The 20,000-nt window shown below is 43.2% G+C and overlaps 1 protein-coding gene across 2 annotated transcripts in view; it reads right to left on the bottom strand.

The window, feature by feature from the left end:
* shank3b (SH3 and multiple ankyrin repeat domains 3b) overlaps nt 1–20,000 on the bottom strand; it is a 62,652-nt gene that overhangs the window by 27,395 nt on the left and 15,257 nt on the right. The window contains exons 3-7 of one of the 2 annotated variants that reach the window (XM_079494544.1): nt 7,566–7,728; nt 5,724–5,927; nt 5,076–5,147; nt 1,590–1,698; nt 1,120–1,271 (exon numbers count right to left, since the gene is read on the bottom strand). In XM_079494544.1, coding sequence (XP_079350670.1) covers nt 1,120–1,271; nt 1,590–1,698; nt 5,076–5,147; nt 5,724–5,927; nt 7,566–7,728 — 700 coding nt within the window. Of the gene's footprint in view, nt 1–1,119; nt 1,272–1,589; nt 1,699–5,075; nt 5,148–5,723; nt 5,928–7,565; nt 7,729–20,000 lie in introns of those variants that run through there. The other variant, XM_079494543.1, reaches the window with a different exon arrangement.

Below are 20,000 nucleotides of genomic sequence, written 5' to 3'. Positions count from 1 at the left end.
TAAGCGAATTAGCACAAAAACCCAACCCCCATTGAGGGCTTATATTAGGGGAAATAGCCAATAATGCACTTTTGCACAAAATAACACCTGGACCTCTTTGTTGGGGACGTAACAACTACAAATAAAGGTAGGAAAGCCTTCTAGCATGGAATTCTCCTTTAAGTGGTTAATCGATTTGTTGTAGAGACCTGCGGATGAGCTTTTTTGTCACCCAAATCCACGTGTGCATATTTATAATCCATAATCCTCGCGAATCGCCATAATCCTCTACGAATTGCCATAATCCTCTACGAATCGCCATAATCCTCTACGAATCGCCATAATCCTCGCAAATCACCATAATCCTCTACGAATCGCCGCAATCCTCTACGAATCGCCATAATCCTCGCGAATCGCCATAATCCTCTACGAATCGCAATAATCCTCTACGAATCGCCATAATCCTCGCAAATCGCCATAATCCTCTACGAATCGCCGCAATCCTCTACGAATCGCCATAATCCTCGCGAATCGCCATTATCCTCACGAATCGCCTTAATCCTCTACGAATCGCCATAATCCTCTACGAATCGCCATAATCCTCTATGAATCGCCATAATCCTCTACGAATCGCCATAATCCTCGCAAATCGCCATAATCCTCGCGAATCGCCATAATCCTCACGAATCGCCATAATCCTCTGCGAATCGCCATAATCCTCACGAATCGCCATAATCCTCTGCAAATCACCATAATCCTCTGCGAATCGCCATAATCCTCTAAGAATCGCCGTACTCCAATCCTCGCGAATGGCCATAATCCTCTATCCATAGTCCATTACGACTTCCTACGATTGCATATATTTCAAATTTATTGGATATCAATATTTTGCAAGAAATACCACAACAATAGAGAAACTTACTCCTTATTGATTATTTGATTAATCAAACATTTTTGCGATAGAATAATCCCTCAGAAAACAATCGATATCGATCACTATAGAGTAGTAATGCATGTGGAGTTAGTGATGTACACAACCGCAGAAAATAATGTACACAGTAGTTGTACAGTACACCGTAAGTAAAGTACACAAATACACATTACTACTTATTTCACACAGTAAGTAAAGTTTATACGTACTGTCAGAGCATGTCCATTGCGACAGAGCACTGCTCGGTGCAACGCTGTGATTCCATCTCTGGTCCTGAAGTCCATATGAGCTCCTCCACTCTTCAGAATCTTTATCAAGTCACCACAGTCCTCTAGCTGGACAGATAGTGTCAGGGGACACTCTGAAAGAACACGCAGAAAGACTCAACGTCACTGCTAGAACCAGACTGATGTTTTTTTGGCGTTATCAGCAATTATGCAGACGATATGTCCACATTTTGAATACTTTTGTAATTTATTTTTTGTCTGTAAGTTTCACTAATCATAATCAACAGAAACATAAACGTTTAATTTATTTATTGAGAACCACTGTTAATAGAACATACATGTTCTGTCTCTTCAAAGATGACTTGTAGACGTGCGTGCGTGCGTGCGTGCGTGCGTGCGTGCGTGCGTGCGTGCGTGCGTGCGTGCGTGCGTGCGTGCGTGTCACACTGTACCTCCAGTCTCACAGTCATGGAAGTTTGGGTCGAGTCCTTTCTCAAGCCACCTGGAAACTTTATCGATATTCTTCTGATGGACATATTCCATAAAACGCTTCAGATTGGCCTGAAGAAATACACAAAACCATAAATACATTTATTTAGTTTTACTGACATACAATTAGATTGTACTCTCACTTCTGTTCTCCAACATTTTTAACCTGTATTTATGCAGGTCAAATCCCATTGAGATACAAGATCTCTTTCACAAGGTAGCAGCAGCAGTTACAAAAAGTTACTTACAAAACATATACAAACATTTTACATGAAAACACAGAAGATTAAGAATAATTTTACAGTTAAACATAATATGGCACCAATAGAAAGCCTACAATAAAAACAGCTATAAGCCTGTGCAATTTCTGATGAAGTCCGCAATCAAATCAGACATTAGACTTTTAAAAGACCTAAGCATGATCAGTTACTTAAGCTGCAGATCTGTCTGCAAAGTGATTCCAAGCTGCAGGGGCAGTGAGTAACTTATTTGAATGCAAAGTGTTTTGCGTGAGAGCAAGGATGGATTTATAATAATAAATATAGAGTCATTATTCTGCGTGAGGCAAATGAAGACCTCCCAAATCTGACACATGCAGAAGAATTATACACGATACTGTTATTCAGTCAGGAACACTCACGTCAAAGTAGATTAACAATTGTATTGCAACACATGGATACAGTTAAACTTGACGTTAAAGACTATGATGATATCATGTATATTAATGGAAAAAGGGAATATCCGCACTCTCTTGTATAAAGTTTGAGTTTCTTTATTTCATGAAAACACAATGAGCAGCTGTCCACCTAGAGAAACAAACGCGCTTCGGCACGCAGGCCTTCCTCAGCGCTTCAAAACTCAACGCTGAGGAAGGTCTGCGTGCCGAAACGCGTTCGTCTTCGACTCCTATTGCCTCATCGATTACTGATTGATCCAGAATTCCACGACACATGTGATGAGTGAGAAACTTGCAGCCTGTGACAAACGCTGTGATCCAGTCATGGAAGGAATGTATCCTCAACCAGTTTTTCCTCCGTGGTGACAAAAGAAAAGCACGATTTATTTCTAGAATAAAGCTCAGTTTTCAAGGTGGCATTCAAATGTTAAATGATCCTAAGTACTTTGACACTAGTTCAATTTGACTGCCCATGCCGGAAACGCAGATGGCGATGGATAGGCCACACCCTACGAAAGCCTGCAAGTACCATCATAAGACAAGCCCTAACATGGAACCCACAGGGCAAGCGGAAAAGGGGTCGCCCTAGAAACACCTGGCGCAGAGACCTGGAGGCAGACATCAAGACCATGAAGACGACCTGGAACCAGCTGGAGAGAACAGCTCAAGACAGAGATGACCTGGAACCAGCTGGAGAGAACAGCTCAAGACAGAGATGCCTGGAACCAGCTGGAGAGAACAGCTCAAGACAGAGATGACCTGGAACCAGCTGGAGAGAACAGCTCAAGACAGAGATGACCTGGAACCAGCTGGAGAGAACAGCTCAAGACAGAGATGACCTGGAACCAACTGGAGAGAACAGCTCAAGACAGAGATGACCTGGAACCAACTGAAGAGAACAGCTCAAGACAGAGATGACCTGGAACCAGCTGGAGAGAACAGCTCAAGACAGAGATGCCTGGAGATCGCTTGTTGACGGCCTATGCCCCAGAAGGGGCAGTAGGCGACTAGGCGTAAGTAAGTAAGTAATGCCGGGTAAGGTGACAATGCCAGAAGGAGAAGCCGATGTCTTCCTATTTCCGTTTTTTTGTCTGTATAGCATTCAGCACAGGTTTCAAGTCACGCAGCTATGACTCCACAACACTACAAGCACACTGAAGACACTCAAGAGATTGAGCAAGAGTAGCACCACAGGAGCAAACAGCATCGTCTGCATTATAATGGAAATGTGCATTTGGAACATTTCGTTTATGTTGTTTACATATATTTCATGGCAAGTGTAACACATTGCGTCCTTCCAGACATGTAATTTACAAACGAGCCAACAGCCTGCTCAGACCACTCAATATTCTGTGTCAAAGGCCTTTGAACGATCAATAAAAAGAGATAGAAGCCACTTTTATCATGAGCTGACAGGAGGTTATTTGCACTCAGGAACTCCACGCTCCTTCAGCTGAACATTTTCAAGGACCAAGTTATTTTGAATCGGTGGAGATATAATCTCCATCAAGAACACACTGTGTTCAAAATGTCAGTACATTTCTGTGCACCTATTCAAAGTCTGAAAGCATTAGAGGCGGCTTGGGGAAGTGGCGTTTCCTAAACTCAGTCAGCTATCGTAGAGAACATCATTATCCACTTATAAGGTCTGCTCTTTTTTGAGGGGCGCTACGCCCAAACATTAACAGGGTTATTGTTTGTTTTTAGTTCAATGTTTGTTTTAAAAACGCCATTGACAATGAAGGGAAAATTTACGTCATCTTCCCTAACACAAACATTAAATATCATCAACAATAAAGAAAATGTAATGTTTGTTTTGTCACCGTTTGTTTTACATCACCATTACATCACCTAATCATAGCAACATGAGTTAGACTTTCATATATTAGCGCCGCCGCCCCTCACTTCACACAGGTGTGATTTCTTTCCCCACTACTGTGCAGATATGCACTATTTTCATCGAATGGTCTCCCCAGAATAGGGATGCTAGCCTAGGGTTCAGGGACACAATATGTTGACAAAGTCAAACATTCAGCTGTACATGCAAGAAGATGTCTGTCTGTCTGTCTGTCTGTCTGTCTGTCTGTCCGTCTGCATATGGGCATATTCTCCAGACAAAGACACAGACAGACAATAATTTTATAGAACAGAGAATACAAAGATCACACCCGTGTGAAGTGAGGGGCGTTAAATAGTCACATGCCAAATTGCTCAGACACTGTGACGCAACATTCTCCATTCATTGTCAATGGAAATGTAATGTTTGTGTAAGACGAAAATCTACACTAATAGCTGACTATAGGAGGGGCTAGCGCCCCTCAATGATTAATAATTAGACCTAATATATGGTTGGTTGGTTGGTTGCTTGTGTGTGTTGTTTGTGAGAAAAAGGAGGTCCCGCACACTGTCTTCACTTATATAGCAGTAGTTAATTAGGCTACTGAGGGTTACAACGTTTCGGCCTCACAACCTCGGTCTCACGATGCACCTGTCCCTGTAGGTGTACAAAAGCATTTTCTATATTGTTTGTCTGTAAAATCTGTGAGATAATATGCGATAAAATCTGCGGATTATGTCATGTACTGTATCTACAGTATGTCTTGATTGTGTAAACCCTTACTGTATACTTCTGAAATGCAGTTTTGCTTGCGTTTTTAATTTGACCATGTACAGCACCTTGGTCGACCTTGGTCATTGGAAATGTGCTTAAGTTTGAGTTGTGTTGAGTCTGCTATTTTGAACCCCCTCTGCGTGCATGCGTGCGTGTGTGTACCTTGGTATGAAGTTTGGCTAGCTGCTTGTCGTCCACATAGCTCTGGGTGTAAACTCTCCGCTTATAACGAAACTAAGAAACAAAAGAACAGTATAGTCAGATTAGATTAGATTAGATCAAAACCTATAACAGATAAACACAGACTTTGTTTGTCCAAACTTCTGCGAGTTCACGTGCTAAAAGGATGAGGGCTGGTGCTTCTTAGACAGGGACAAAAGTAGCATAACAAAGGAAAGCAAGCGTTGGAGCACAAGGGTCACCTCAAAATCTTTTAGCAGGTGCATGGTGACATTTCACCAGCACAGTACCATGTACAGAGTGACTCTGGAGAACACACTGTGCTGTCAAAATGTCAGTAATTGTCTGTGCACCTATTTAAAGCATTCTGCAGTCTGAAAGCATTAGATTGATATACTGTAAATGGGGGCGGCTTTCACGTAGGAAGGGGCCAAATGCTGTCTTCTAGTTATTAGAATTGAATTTATAGCAGTATAAAATATGTCAAAATAAGGTCTAATCAGAGGTAGTTTAGCAGTATGTAGTAGCATTTATAGCAGTATAAATAACTCTAGGAAAAGTGTAATCAGGGTTGTGCTTAGTGCTTAGTAATATTGAAGCAGTACATAACTTTAGATAAGGTTTATGTACCTCCAGATAAGGTATGGGTGTAATCGGGGGGAGAGGGTACTCTTTGAGAAGGCGTTCTTCATCGAGGAACTTGCCGGCTCTGCCGTTGAACGCCGGCTGGAACAAACCGTAGTTCAGAACGTCCGACAGAGCCTGGGTCAGTGTCACCAGTACCTTCTGCTTACTGCTCCACACTGGAAGCTCTGGATCCAGACGGAGACACTTCTAATGGTGGAGAGAGAGACAGAGACAGAGACAGAGACAGAGACAGAGACAGAGAGAGACAGAGACAGAGAAAGTGAGAGAGGCAGTGAAGAATATCTGTGCTGTCAAAATGTCAAGTGATTTTCTGTGCACCTATTCAAAGTCTGAAAGCATTAGATTGATTTAAATATAGGGAGGCAGCTTTCAGTTAGGAAGAGTCTAAATACCGTTCTCTATTTATTATAGAGACAGAGAGAGTGAGAGACAGAGAGGGATGGAGAAAGAGGGAGGGAGGGTTGGAGAAAAGGAAAAACTGAGAAAGAGAGAGAGTGGGAGGGATGGAGCAAGAGAAAGACAGAGAAATACAGAGAAAGAGAGATAGCGACAGAAACTCCGAATGTAGAAATGGAGTGGACCCTTACATTTGTACACTCTCAGAGTTAAATAGAAATAGATAAATAGGTCTGTCGAGATCATGGATTTCACAATGCCACGCCAGACTTTCCAGTCCTTCATTGCCATCCCCAGTTCCTGCTTACTGATGCATGTGTCCCTAGCGATCAGGGAACGACAGTTTTCTACCTCTGGTCTGCTTTGAGGCAGGATTCCAGAGAAGAAGGGAAGATATAACCTCATTGTCAGCTCTGTAGCAGTGGCCGGCAAACTGTGTTCTTCTGGATTGGACTAGTGAAGAAACACGGGGAAGGTTGCTGTATATTAGATTAGTCGATGGGTGGCTCTTCCAAGAGAGATTTTGCTCTCTCATTAGAAGGCGGGTGTATAAGTGCCATCCAACCATTTCTCTCATTTCTTTGAACGTGTCCATGTCTCGGAGCTATAGAGTAGAATCGGGACGACGGTCGTCCTAAATATTTTTACTTTGAACATCTTACTAAGCAGGGATGACCAGATCTTGCATGTGATCAGATCAGATGCATGTCATTGCAGGCTGACCAGGCCATACCCTTCCTAGTTTGAAAGTCCTTTTGGGAAGAAATATATGAACCCAAATACTTGTAGTCATCAACCTGTTTCAGATGAGTGTTTTTATAGGGTTAACCCTAACCCTAACCCTATAGTGTTAGTGTTTTTATAATGTGGTTATTGTTGGATTTGCACATATTTACATATTCAGTTTTCGTCTTGTTGAGATAAAGACCAACACAGTTGGAGGCCTGCTGAAGAGACTGAAGGAGGGCCTGAGCGTACTCCAATGATTGACTGATGTGCGCGATGTCATCAGCGAAGTCAGTGTCGGTTAGGTTTTTAGCAGGATGAGAGAGCTCCTATGGTTTAGTTGGTAGCCCTTATCATTGATAGTATCAACTGACATACGAAGAACATAATCAACAACAATAATAAATAGAAACGGGGAAAGTGTGTCGCCTTGGAGTATGCCAGCAAGGATGGTGAATGATGGCGTTTCTCCGTCAGGAGTAAGGATGGTCGCTGAGGTATTTGTATAATAGTATAGCCTAGAACTTTTATGGCATCGATCATTTTGTCCACTGAATCAAAAGCCTTTGAGAAATCAACAAAGACTAGTGCGAGATCAAGGTTGCATATATAGCTGTGCATATATGTGATACAAGGTTGCGCTGGCCCGTGTCCATGTGCGTGAGTGGCTGTATGCGCGCGTGTGTGTGTGCCTGTGTGTACCGTCTGTTGCAGGTCAGGAATTCCGATGCGGACCACGGTGGTGTTGTCATTTGTGTCCTCGCCCTCGTCAGTCGTAGAACCTGTCTGGTTGCCGTTAGAAACAACGGCCTGTTGCCGTGGGCGATCATGCTTGGTGTCAGCAGCTGGACTCAGAGGCATGGGGCTGAAACACACACACACACACACACACACACACACACACACACACACACACACACACACGGTTAATAAAGTATTCAATCAATAATAATGCAAGTTAAAAGCTTGTAGAATGCAAGAACTGTGGCTTTACAGGAAGAGTAGTACTATCTATTAACTTGGAATCCCCATGATGTGCCCATTGGTAGGCAGGACTGAACTGTCCATAGCCCACCAGTGATAGCCTGGCTAATAAGCCAGACCGAATCAGCCGTTGGCAAAAACGGCGGATTACGGTCTGGAGAGGCTCAATTGTACGCCCATTTCCTACACCAGAGAACTGGTGTGGCCAATCGGGACACGGTATGCAATATGGGCGGGCTTTGGTACAGCGACGTTCAATGCTTGAGACCTTTGACTGACAGTAGCTCTAACCAATTGCGTCAAAGAGAAAATGTTTGAACCCGCCTCCCGGGAAACAAGATCCATACACAGCATCTCCAGACTCAAATACCACACGACAGTGTGATTTGAGTCTGGCTTATTAGCCAGGCTACACCAGTGAGACCCTGCAGACAATGTGTTCTGGGTTTTTTCAGAAGGAAATTAAGGAATACCATTCCCTCCCACACGCACGACATGCGTGTGTGTGTGTGTGTAGACTTGCGCGTTTTCACCGAATAAAATGGTTAGTAAACGGTATATCTCTCTTTCTTTTTACATTTTCTTGGGCGGTAGGTATACTACAGTATAGTGTAACACGGTATAACACACTACTGGATGCAGAGTGAGTAGACAGAAATTGTGCCATCTTGAGAGTAAGACCAATGAAATTAAGATTGACAATGGGTGAAGCGTTCCTTTATTGTTCGTCAATTTTCACTTGGAATATTTATTCATTTATTAATTTGGAATAAATGAGCATGCCATTGAGGGCAAACTTGCCCTTGCTTCCCCATCATTGATAGTTACTGGGTCTTAAAATATATTTAATACCGTGTCATAAAAGAACTGTGTTCTAAAAATGAACAAATGAGCATGGCGGTTTGACTTAGCCTGGCTAATAAGCCAGACTAATATCACACAACACTGTCGCGGTATATCAGTCTGGGCTGGCTCCACTTGGATTTCATTTCCCGGGGAACCTTTTCTCTTTGACGCAATTGGTCAGAGCTAATGTCAGTCAAAAGTCTCAAGCATTGAACGTCACTGTACCAAAGCCCGCCTATATTGCATACCGTGTCCCGATTGGTCCGACCTGTTCTCTGCTGTAGGAAAGAGGCGTGCTACTGAGCCTCGCCAGACCGTAATCCGCTGGTAGGCAACTTTTTTTTGCCAACGGCTGATTCGGTCTGGTTTATTAACCAGGCTAGGTTTGATTTGTGGCAGCGGTGGCCGAACGGATAGCGGCGCGGTCTAGATACCGGAAGGTTCCCAGTTCGAACCAGCCGTCCGACACGTTAAAATTACCACCGCTGAAATGCCCTTGAACAAGGCATCAACCACTACGATGAAATGTGTTCTATGAGCAGGGCCTGGCTGGAAACAAGTTCTTGAGCTTAGCCCAGATACCCTGGGTAAATATAGATTTCATTTCATTTCATTTCATTTCACTCACATGGGTAAGAAGCATTTACTGACCACGGGATACCACAAATGTTACCGCCGCCGAATTAATCATATTTTGAAACAGACTGTGTCAAAAATATGACTATCATAAACGATAGAAAGCCACCTCCCTGACAATATTGAAAATAATTTGTTTACTTTTGGACCACAATTCTTGGATTTTAAGATGACCCAATGTTATTCTCTATATACCAGTAAGACGCCTGAGGGTGAGAGGCGGCGAGGTCGCGTGCACGCATCCGCCTGGGTGACAGCAGTCCTCAACGGGCCCGAAAATTAAGGCCCGGCCCTACCCGGGTCCTCATCAAACCCTGTACACTCAAGATATGCTCCATATATGGCCAGTGGACACGACCTCGAGGTCGTGTGCTCGCCCTCAGGTGTCTTACTGGTATATATACTGTACTGTACTGAACTCTCTCATTCAGAGAGAGTACTGCAGACACCTATGCAATCATGCATAGCGGGGGTTGCATGTTTTCATCATAGGTGTCTTTCATGCCTCTGAGTGTGCCTTTGTTTGATGATCACTGACTGGGACCAGAAGGAAAACAATTAGCATAAACACAACAGTTTTTACAAAATCTCATCTTTCTTTGAGATTTACATTAGACAATTAAAAATCTGATCTTTTCTCCCCGATTCCGATCTTTTGAAAATCATGTGATTGGAGACGATTTCAGATCTCCCGATCCGATCAGGACAACCCTAATATATATCATGATTGCACTACTGAAGGCTACACTCTTATTTGATTCTCTGTTAATTTTTCCCATAACTTAAAAACTTGAATAAAAAGATTTTGAAAAGAAAGAGAAATCTGGCAGTGAACAAAACATGTGGTCTTGACCAAATGGTAGACTTAGTATCGCAGTGTTACTTGTTGTCATTGTCATCATTATGGAGGTCTCTCTCTCTCTCTCTCTCTCTCTCTCTCTCTCTCTCTCCAACCGGTCGAGGCAGATGGCCGCCCACCTAGAGCCAGGTTTTGTTTGAGTTTTTTTCCCCCATTAAAAGTGAGTTTTTGCTTGCCAAGTGCTTGTTCATGGGGGAATTGTGGTGTCTCTGTACATTAAAGAGTCTGATCTTGACCTGCTCTATATTCATTATTGTTATGATTCGTCACTATATAAATACAACGGACTTGACTTGCTTTTTCTGGATTGTTAATGCATGTCAGGTAGTATCCCATGTGTTATTTGTACCAGCTGTCGAAGACAAAAACGGTAAACTATCCACCGTAGATAATTACACACACATTGCCCTGGTGTTTGTGCGTCCAGGTCCCCACAGCCCACCAGTTGTCCAGCAGCCTCCAATCACCTCAATATGGTGTTTGTGCGTCCAGGTCCCACAGCCCACCAGTTGTCCAGCAGCCTCCAATCACCTCAATATGGCAGGGATTCTCAACGTTTTTGGCCGGGGACCCCCGGAAATGCTTTGGCAATGTCTCGGGACCCCCGCCCCCCCTTGTTATAATTTAGCTATTGAAAAATAGCAGATCTACAAGCTCATAGCGCGCCACCGAGTGGCGCGCTACGAGCTTGTAGGTCTGCTATTTTTTTAAAATCGTGAACATTTTTTTAAAAAACAAAATCTTTTTTTTTTTTTTTTTTTTTTTTGAAAATAATTTGGGGACCCCCTAAAATAATTTGGCGACCCCCCTAGGGGTCGCGACCCACAGGTTGAGAACCCCTGCAATATGGCACAAATATGATATCACTCATGGGTCTGGCCTTTGAACAGGCTACATTACCCTCTTTCAATTTTGTAGGCTTATACACTTTGCACAAAACAGTCAGTCCATTATTGAGCCAGATTGTGGGGGGCTGCCCTGCTGCCCTACTGATAACACAGGGTCAAACGTTAGGTTAGAGAGAGGTTAGGGATAGGGTTAATTCGAAATGGGGCCAGTGGGACCAACGGGACACAACCATGTGTCATCTACACCAGAGTTTCCCAACCACCGGTACGCGGACCAGTGCCCCAACGGGACACAACCATGTGTCATCTACACCAGAGGTTCCCAACCACCGGTACGCGGACCAGTGCCGGCCCGCAGGACATGTCCCACCAGCGGTACACGAGAAGGGAATCACAAGTGAATCTATAGTCTTGCATCACCAGGATTTTCCAAACAGCAGTGAAAAGGTGACTAGTCGAATGAAGATACCAAGGATTCGTCAGCCACGTGTCACTGACTGTGGTTTATAAACAGCTTATGGTGCGCTCACACGGACAGACGCAACAACGTGTTGTGAGTTGATTTGGAGCAGCTACATGCATCATTGCGTCTTTGTCGCTGGCTTCCATTGACAATAAAAGGTAGACATCTTTGCATTTGCCCGTGGGAACGCACCATTAGAGTCTGTGTAACTTCCGTGTTGCATACTGTAGCATAAGTCACTGTTGAATCCTTGGTATCTTTACCGTTCACGTGTGCAGCTGCAGCAGCGTAACAACAACAAGATGTAGCATATTTTGTCACGCTCGCGATAATGAAACAAAACACTGCACGTCGGTACGGGATCAGAAGATGATGTAACCCAGGTAAAGTATTGTGTCACTCTGCATGTTTAACTATGTCCAAAGTCATTTCCGAAAAAGACATAGGCCTAACTTGTTTTAATCATCCTATCCTTGTTGATTAATAACGGCATTTAGGTCAATGATATAACATTACGTTGTGAGCCAGTCAACTGTCTTCTGTGTTTTGGTACGATGATGCGCGACATCATCATTCCCCCCTCCCGGTCTGCGAATATTGTATGAGCTGTCAGCCGGCCCGTGGTAATAGAAAGGTTGGGATTAACCCCTGCTTTACACAGGCAGAGAGCACATGTCCCCATTCACATCAGCAGGACAGAGCTGCCAGCCTGGGACCTTTACACCCAGACGGCAGCAGAGTGAAGATTTCTGTCATGCTGGCTTTCTCAATCACCATCAACAAAGGTCAAGAGGCAAGATAATGGATGAGTTTGCATCTACCTGCCTTATGGCTAGGTAGATGCCTTATCTGCAGGGGAAAGAGAACCAGCTTATTGTGGGAGGTAGGAAGGGGCCACACGTATTACTACAAATAATTCTCTTGATGGTGTCATGCAGCGAAAATAACTTACAAGTTCATAATGCATTGTGAGTGATGGGTTGTGATCTTACTTCTTACATTTTTGGAAAATGTTTGCCTATAATCACCAAAATAGGGACACCTAAACTGACGTCGCCATATTTTGAGCGACGCCCCTCTGCACTGTAGTACTCCCACTCCTAGACCAGGAAATGTATCTCGTTCCCCCAGGCTTTCATTTTTTGAGCCGAATGCGAACGAAAATAAAAGCCTGGGTACCGAGGCTCTCTGCACTCTTTTATTATGACCAATAATTTTTTTTATTTGCGGCATACAGTACATAATGGGTCTGAAATAAAATGAAGTTGAATCGTTCGATTCAAATAGAAAGTCCTTCTAGATCGGTGCCGTTACAAGGATCAGATATATATCATATCCTTAAAGATAAAGATCATGGAAGGGGGAAATGACAGAAGTAGCCATATAGAAACCATGCCCCCAGAGCCGAGAGGGAAAACTGAAGCACATTGTGAGACAATGCAAAACGCGTCACTCCAAATAGGCCTGCGTCCGTCACACTTTTCCAACCCTGGAAGAAGGGGCCGAAAAGGGAGTATGAGCTGGGTGAGCAACTCCATGCAAGTGGATTTCCGGTTCCCGCTCTATTATTTTTAACTCTATGTTAGAAACGAGAGATAACAAGAGGAGCAGCGGGAGGAGTAGACAAGGAGGAGTAAAAGAATAGTCAGAACCCCTTTCAGAATTCAATTCGCCTCCTGGATATTACATCACATCCTGTTTTTCACTCTGAACAACGCACGCACGCACGCACGCACGCACACACGCACACACGCACACACACACACACTCAGAGAGACACGCACACTCAGAGAGACACGCACACCTTGTTCTGACAGAATGCACTCCCTAGAGTGAGTCAAGGTCTATTTTCTGTGTCCGTTTCCATAGCAGCATGTTGCATTTAGGAAGGTCAGGGGTCAAACGTTGACCACTTAAATGCACCATTTACCATTTACCATTTTGACGTGCCAGTACTGGCCATTTCATTTGCTCTCAATTGCTTTCCAACATTTTCTACGTTTTAAAATGAAAGGAATTATAGTGTAAATAACTGATCTACCACATTGTGACTGAGCCTGCTACTCATCGCTATTCATCCAAGGTGGTGCAGGCCTATATTTAGACTATAGAGAGATAACAGAAGCCCAGGGGCAGACATAAATGTTAAGTCACACAAAAGTTAAATTAACAAGAAAATCAAACAAGAGCATAACCTTCAGTAGTGCAATCAGACACATAAGAAACTTCAGGTCCGACCGCTCTTAAGTGTTGGTGACACAGAAGAAATATAACAATACAAATAAAATAAAACTGAATCCCCCACCCACAATCCCCAGGACAGTTGGGAAGCAATCTGAAAATTAAAAACTAAGCCATGATGACTAAAACCATAACCAAATATAGCCTACTGACAATTTCGTCAACAAATATAACTAGACTAAAATGTTAGGGAGGGACTAGTGGATGAGATCAGAGATGAGATCATTTTATGTTTGGTTGCGCTTGGGTTGTGCTCTGAAAATAGCAGATCTACAAGATCACAATGTGTGAAATTTAGTAGACTATTAATCGTATGATATTTAGTCGACTAAAACTAAACTAACACTCACTAAAACATTTCCGAGGACTAAAATATGACTAAAACTAAATGGAATATTTAGTCTCTCCAGTCGAGCTATGAGATAGAATAGTAAAGATGGATTATTCCAAAAGAAACAATACCATTATACCAAACTACACACATTTGAAACTAGGAGAATAATCTTAGTAACCGGAGGTTCCGGTTGTGGTTGATTTCACTATCTCCTACTTAAGTTGTTGTTGTCAAAGGGTGTCGTGGTCGTGGACAATATTGAGTAATGAAAGATGTGTAGTTTATAGGCATGTAAATATATATCGATATTAATCCCGCCGATTATCGTCGTGAATCCTTAAACCTGACTTTTTTTAAGGGGGGGCTAGTAAATTATGGTGTGTGATATGAAATGTGAGCTTTTATCATATTCCATCATATTCAAGTGCTTTTGAAGATAATTGAGACAGACTCCATGCAGTCACTTTCAGTAGTAGAAGCCTGCAGAGTGGAGCTGTGTGTGTCTGTGATGCTCGTTAATTAATACATCAAGGAAGGCAATTATGTTTCTGCACTGTCAATTAGGTCTACATCTATCCTAAGATGCCATCAAAGAAAGCTTTTTTTTTAACATGTTAACTCGAGCTAGGTTCTAAACAAGAAAGCATGTTTACAGATGTTGCACAGAAATTAAGTAATACATGAAAAGTAATGCTACTTTTGCAATGTAGTTAAATAAAAATTGAGAAAAAAGCTCGGGGGGGAAGATAAATCATGAAAAAAGATTGTTCGGTCATTTGTCTGGAAAATAATTTAGTGTTTAAAATATCGTGAAAAGTCGTATCGTGAACCTCATATCGTGATACGTATCGTATCGTGAGTTGAGTGTATCGTTACATGCCTAGTAGTTTCCTTACTGAGACAGGGTTGGGGCGAAGTTTTGGGGGGGGTCTGTATTTTTTCCTTTTTTTGTGGTGCTTGTCTTTTTCCTTTTTTGTTTATTTTTCAGTATGTCTTGTTTAAAAAAAGAGAGATTGAGAAAGCGATATGATAATGTGTACATTGTCAATAAATACATCTTAAAACAATAAAGGAGGTACGTCATAAAAGTAACAACAAAACTAAAATAGCCAATCTACAAGCTCACAACGTGCGAGTTCTGAGTTCTAGGTTCCCAGAACTCAGCATTAGTACCAGATCCTGATCAGGGACCAAATTGGATTCCGAGAACTGTATCTGAACCAACAAACCAACAAACTAATCCAGAAGTTGAACCTGTAGAACACGTCGACACGGCACGGTTCAGGAATGAATGAAACTTCAACTGGACACACAGTGGACCCAATAAGACCTGAGGCCGACGCTACAAATGTGTTCTGAATCAGTAGTTGTGACACTTCGAAGATTTTTCTTCAAAGTGTTCAAAAATAGTAGATGTACAAGGTTGCAGCGTGTGCTATTTTCGAATAGCCTACGTTAAAATAAAAAATGACAGATGCTGCAGGTTTTACATACTGCATATCGAAACCGACATTTAGAACAAATAACCAGCTTAATCTCGCTCATATAGCCTAATCAAATAACCAAGAAGGTTTTTTTAATAGTGTTTTAATTGTGTATATATTGCCCCCCAAAATAATTCTAATCGTTTTCTTTATAGTGGACTAAATCGTCTGATTAAGCACTTAACCCTGGCTGTATTGAGAGAGATGAGAAAGAGATGGAGAGATGATAGAGAGATGAGAGAGAGATGGAGAGATGAGAGAGAGAGATGGAGAGATGAAAGCGCTCAGATGGAGAGAAAAAAATAATGATGGTGATGGAGGGAGCGACAATGATAGAGAGGGAGACAGAGGATATGGAGTTGTGAGTGGTTGTCATAGAAACTGCAATAGCAGGGATTCCTGAGACAGCCATTCAGTGTGTGTGTGTGTGTGTGTGTGTGTGTGTGTGTGTGTGTGTGTGTGTGTGTGTGTCTGTGTGTGTGTGTGTGTGCGTGCGTGCGTGCGTGCGTGCGTGCGTGCGTGCGTGCGTGCGTGCGTGCGTGCGTGCGTGCGTGCGTGCGTGCGTGCGTGCGTGCGTAAAAAAGATCCCTGTTCTACATAATGTGGTGTTGCCATGGCAACCCAGCAGAACCGTTTCCAGTGGTCCCATTAAAAGCTATACCTGCTAACCTTATACCTTCATCCCTCTGTGTATCTGGCTATACACGGGTGTATAGTAACCAGGCGGCAAGCATACCTCTTTTTAAATTAAGCCAATAAGGAAGTGCTGAATTCCCTGCGGTTCCCGTTAATGGCCTACAGCGGGTGTCACTATCCCCCCCTCTGGTGGCTGCAGATTAATGACCACTCCATTGATTACAATGGGGATTTACAATTTAAACACCTGATTGCGACCGCAGGTCGCAGCTAACTATGCAATCGTGCATTTCCCATCAGTTGGTCACGCCCCATATATGATCATGCCTCGTGACATCACGTGATGTCATCAATACTAAGCCCACATATGGAGATCCCTGATGTCATCAATATTGGACAGCAACTCATCTGACCTTAAACCTCAAACCCTTGGAGTTGACCTGTTCTGACATTCCATATGTTGATCCTTCCCCATCCATCCTTCCTCTTCGATGTCTCCCTTTTGACTGTCCATTTGAACTCTAGACAGGCCTGCCCCAAAGTTATTAGTGCAGCCGCACCCGGCAGCCGGCGAAAACTTCTCAACAGGCCTGACAATGAAGGCCCGGCCCTACCTGGGCCCTCATCAAATCCTGTACACTCAAGACACTGTCCCGCTGCCACCCTTAGATCTCCATATATGGAGCTGACCTGTTCTGACATTCTATATGTTGATCTGACCTCATCAAACCCTGTACACTCAAGACACGCTCCATATATGGCCGGTACAGAATTCATTCCATATGTTGATCTGACCCTCCATGCCAAAGAGCCAGCGCTCACCCATCAGTCTGCTGTCACCCAGGCGGATGCGTGCACGCATCCGCCTGGGTGACCTGGGTGACACCTAAAAAGTGGCTTCAAAGTGGGTGCCATGTAATTATTCCAACGGCCCATTATTGCGACTGCCCAATGGTCTGACTACCCACATTATAACTAACCCTAAACCTACACACTAATCTAACGGTCGGAATAATGGGATGTTGGAATTATGAGCCAAATTTGTGGAAAGGCTGGCCGATGGCCGGGGGCTTTAACTCGTAGCGTCTGCAAAAAGAAAACGCTTTGCCGACTCTGATGCTGGCATTCAAAGAAACCAAAGGTATGGCGGCCATATCCTGCAATCCTGTTATCTGATCGCACCCTACAAACCCTCCCGTGCACTCAGATCAGCTGACGCAGGGAAGCTGGAAGTACCTTCGCTAAAAACGCTGGGACAACACTCAAACTCTTCTCACTTCTGTCTCCAAAACTATATGGAATGCACTTTCCATTGCAATCAGAACTGCAGACTCACTCCCAATCTTCCGCCGCAGTCTGTAAACCCACCTCTTCAGACTCCATCTTAGCCCATAGCACTTGACGTAGTACTTGCCTTAGCCTCGACCTCCTATATAGGCTCAACTTATGTAACTTAAATAGAACTTTATGTAGACATAAAACTATAGTGTATACACTTAGTTTCATTAGATAGATATTCCACTGTTAGGTTCTTAGCTTATGTATGATTCATGATGACCAGCAATGTCCGTCCGTCCCTAGGTCTGTATGTCCATATGTTTAGGGTACCAACAGGTGACAAAGTGGCGGTGTTGAGCTTCACACTGTGCACAGGTGCATGATGGGAAGCTGAGTTTTAGTGTAACAGTATCTGTACTGTTACACTAAAACTCCATTTCGCAATAGCAATAGCATTTGTTGACCACCAAGTGTCACTGTTGCACCACTCACTTCAGACAGGTCTGATTTTTATGTATTTGATGTAGCATTACCATGTTTTTTGTTCTTGCTTACTGTAAATCGCTCTGGATTAAGAGCATCTGCTAAATGCCTAAATTGTAAACTGTAAATTGTAAATTCAAAAACCAGGAAGAGACACCTGGTCTAGGTGCTTTCTTGACGCTGTGGTACACACAAACACACAAAGCTGGGCATAGGAGCAAAAATAGCAAAATAAATGCCAATCTACAAGCCCACGTGATTTATAAAAAATAGAAATAAAAAATAAACATAAAATGTTGAAATTATGGAGATACAAGGTTTCTGCCCGACAGCAATAATATGATGACGTGTGGATAGTTATGGATTCATATCTGTTCTGGCATTTCATCCTCTCCCTCTCGCATTGATATTAGCCCTGGTGTTATGATATTTCTCAGGTCTGACATTTATCACTCACTCTCGGGTCTGACGTAGACTAAGCCTTATGGCCTTCTACCGGCACCTCATTGACAAGAGATGCTTCTATTACATTATTATTATTTTATTTTATTGTTGTCCCATTATGTTCTTTTTCACATCCTCTGGTCATGTCAAACACAGTCTAGGCCCTATTTTTGTCCATGCTAAACCCCTTATCCCACTATTTTGAAAAACATTTACGAATAGTTAAAATAGCCAATCTACATCGACACGTTGTGAGCTTGTATATTGGCTATTTTAACTATTCAAAAATGTTTTTCAAAATAGTAAAAAAGGCAAAGTATAGTTCAGGGATAAGGGGTTTAGCATGGAAGAAAATAGAGCCCATGTTTATTCCCTGTGAGTGTGTAATAAGCTTTCTGAACGTGTCGTATTATGATGCAGCCTTTGTGTCATCTTGTTCTTTGGGGCCACTGCTTGATCACAGAGAAACACTTGAATCATCCTGAATGATCACTCAGACCAAAGGATTATTAGGGCCACTCTGAGGGTCTACCAAGACTCGCTGCCTTTCTATTAGTCCAAGCATGGGGCTTTAGTTTCACTTAACCCTTATACTTTGCTGTATGTCAAATAGCAAAAAGAGTCCTGCAAGCTGTGAGCTTGTAGATCAGATTTCTGCTCTGAATATTTTTGACATGCCAAGAATAAGGATTTTACTGTAGGGTTCATGTGGTTAATCTGCTGGATTGCAGTGTATATATTAAGTCCTTTTCATATGGGTTGAGGTTTAAGATGTTAATTTGTCTATAAGATGTCGTCTATAACAGTTGGTTCCCAAACGTTTTCATGTCAAGGACCCCTAAATCGACATTTATTAGCCCACGGACCCCCATTTCAAAAGATATGCCAGGGCTACGGACCCCCATTTAATGGCATTTTTATCTCTGGGACCCCAATTTATATTGTAAAATCAATGTTAATTTAAGAGTGGGTCCATTTGGTTCCATTTGTACACTCATAAGGTCCATTTGGTTCCAAACTATAATTTAGCTGGGGACCCGCTGGAACTCTCCCAAGGACCCCTGGGGGTCCCCGGACCCCACTTTGGGAACCACCGGTAGCACTGTATTATACTTTATTGAAAAATAGTGGCGACCATGTATAGATTTGGATTACATTTTAACATATTACTTTTATCCAATTGTTTAAACGGTGATTTTGGTAGAAAATCACACCCGTGTGAAGTGAGTGGTGCAACTCAGTGTGGGGGTCCCCGGGTTGGTCCCCGGGAGTTCCAGACCCACAGGAACGGGCCCAGGGTGCCGTCCCGGTTCCGGCGAGCCGCCCCTTGTCCGAAACGGTAGAGAAATGACAGAGTTACCATGTGGGGGTCCCCGGTGGGTCCCCAGAACATCCAGGCCCCCAGGAACGCGCCCAGGGGCCCGGGTCAGCTCTGGCGAGCCACCCGCGTCAGAAGTGGTTGAGAAATTACAGAGTTACCGTGTGGGGGTCCCCAGGGGGTTCCTCTACTGTATACTGTACTGTACTGTACTGTCACTGTACTGTAACACCCAAAATCATCATATATACAGTTATGTGTGTCTGTGTGTGTGTGTGTGTGT

This window comes from Electrona antarctica, assembly GCF_951216825.1.
Source record: "Electrona antarctica genome assembly, chromosome: 23".
Lineage (NCBI taxonomy): Eukaryota > Metazoa > Chordata > Actinopteri > Myctophiformes > Myctophidae > Electrona > Electrona antarctica.
This window is presented reverse-complemented; position numbering and strand designations above follow the sequence as displayed.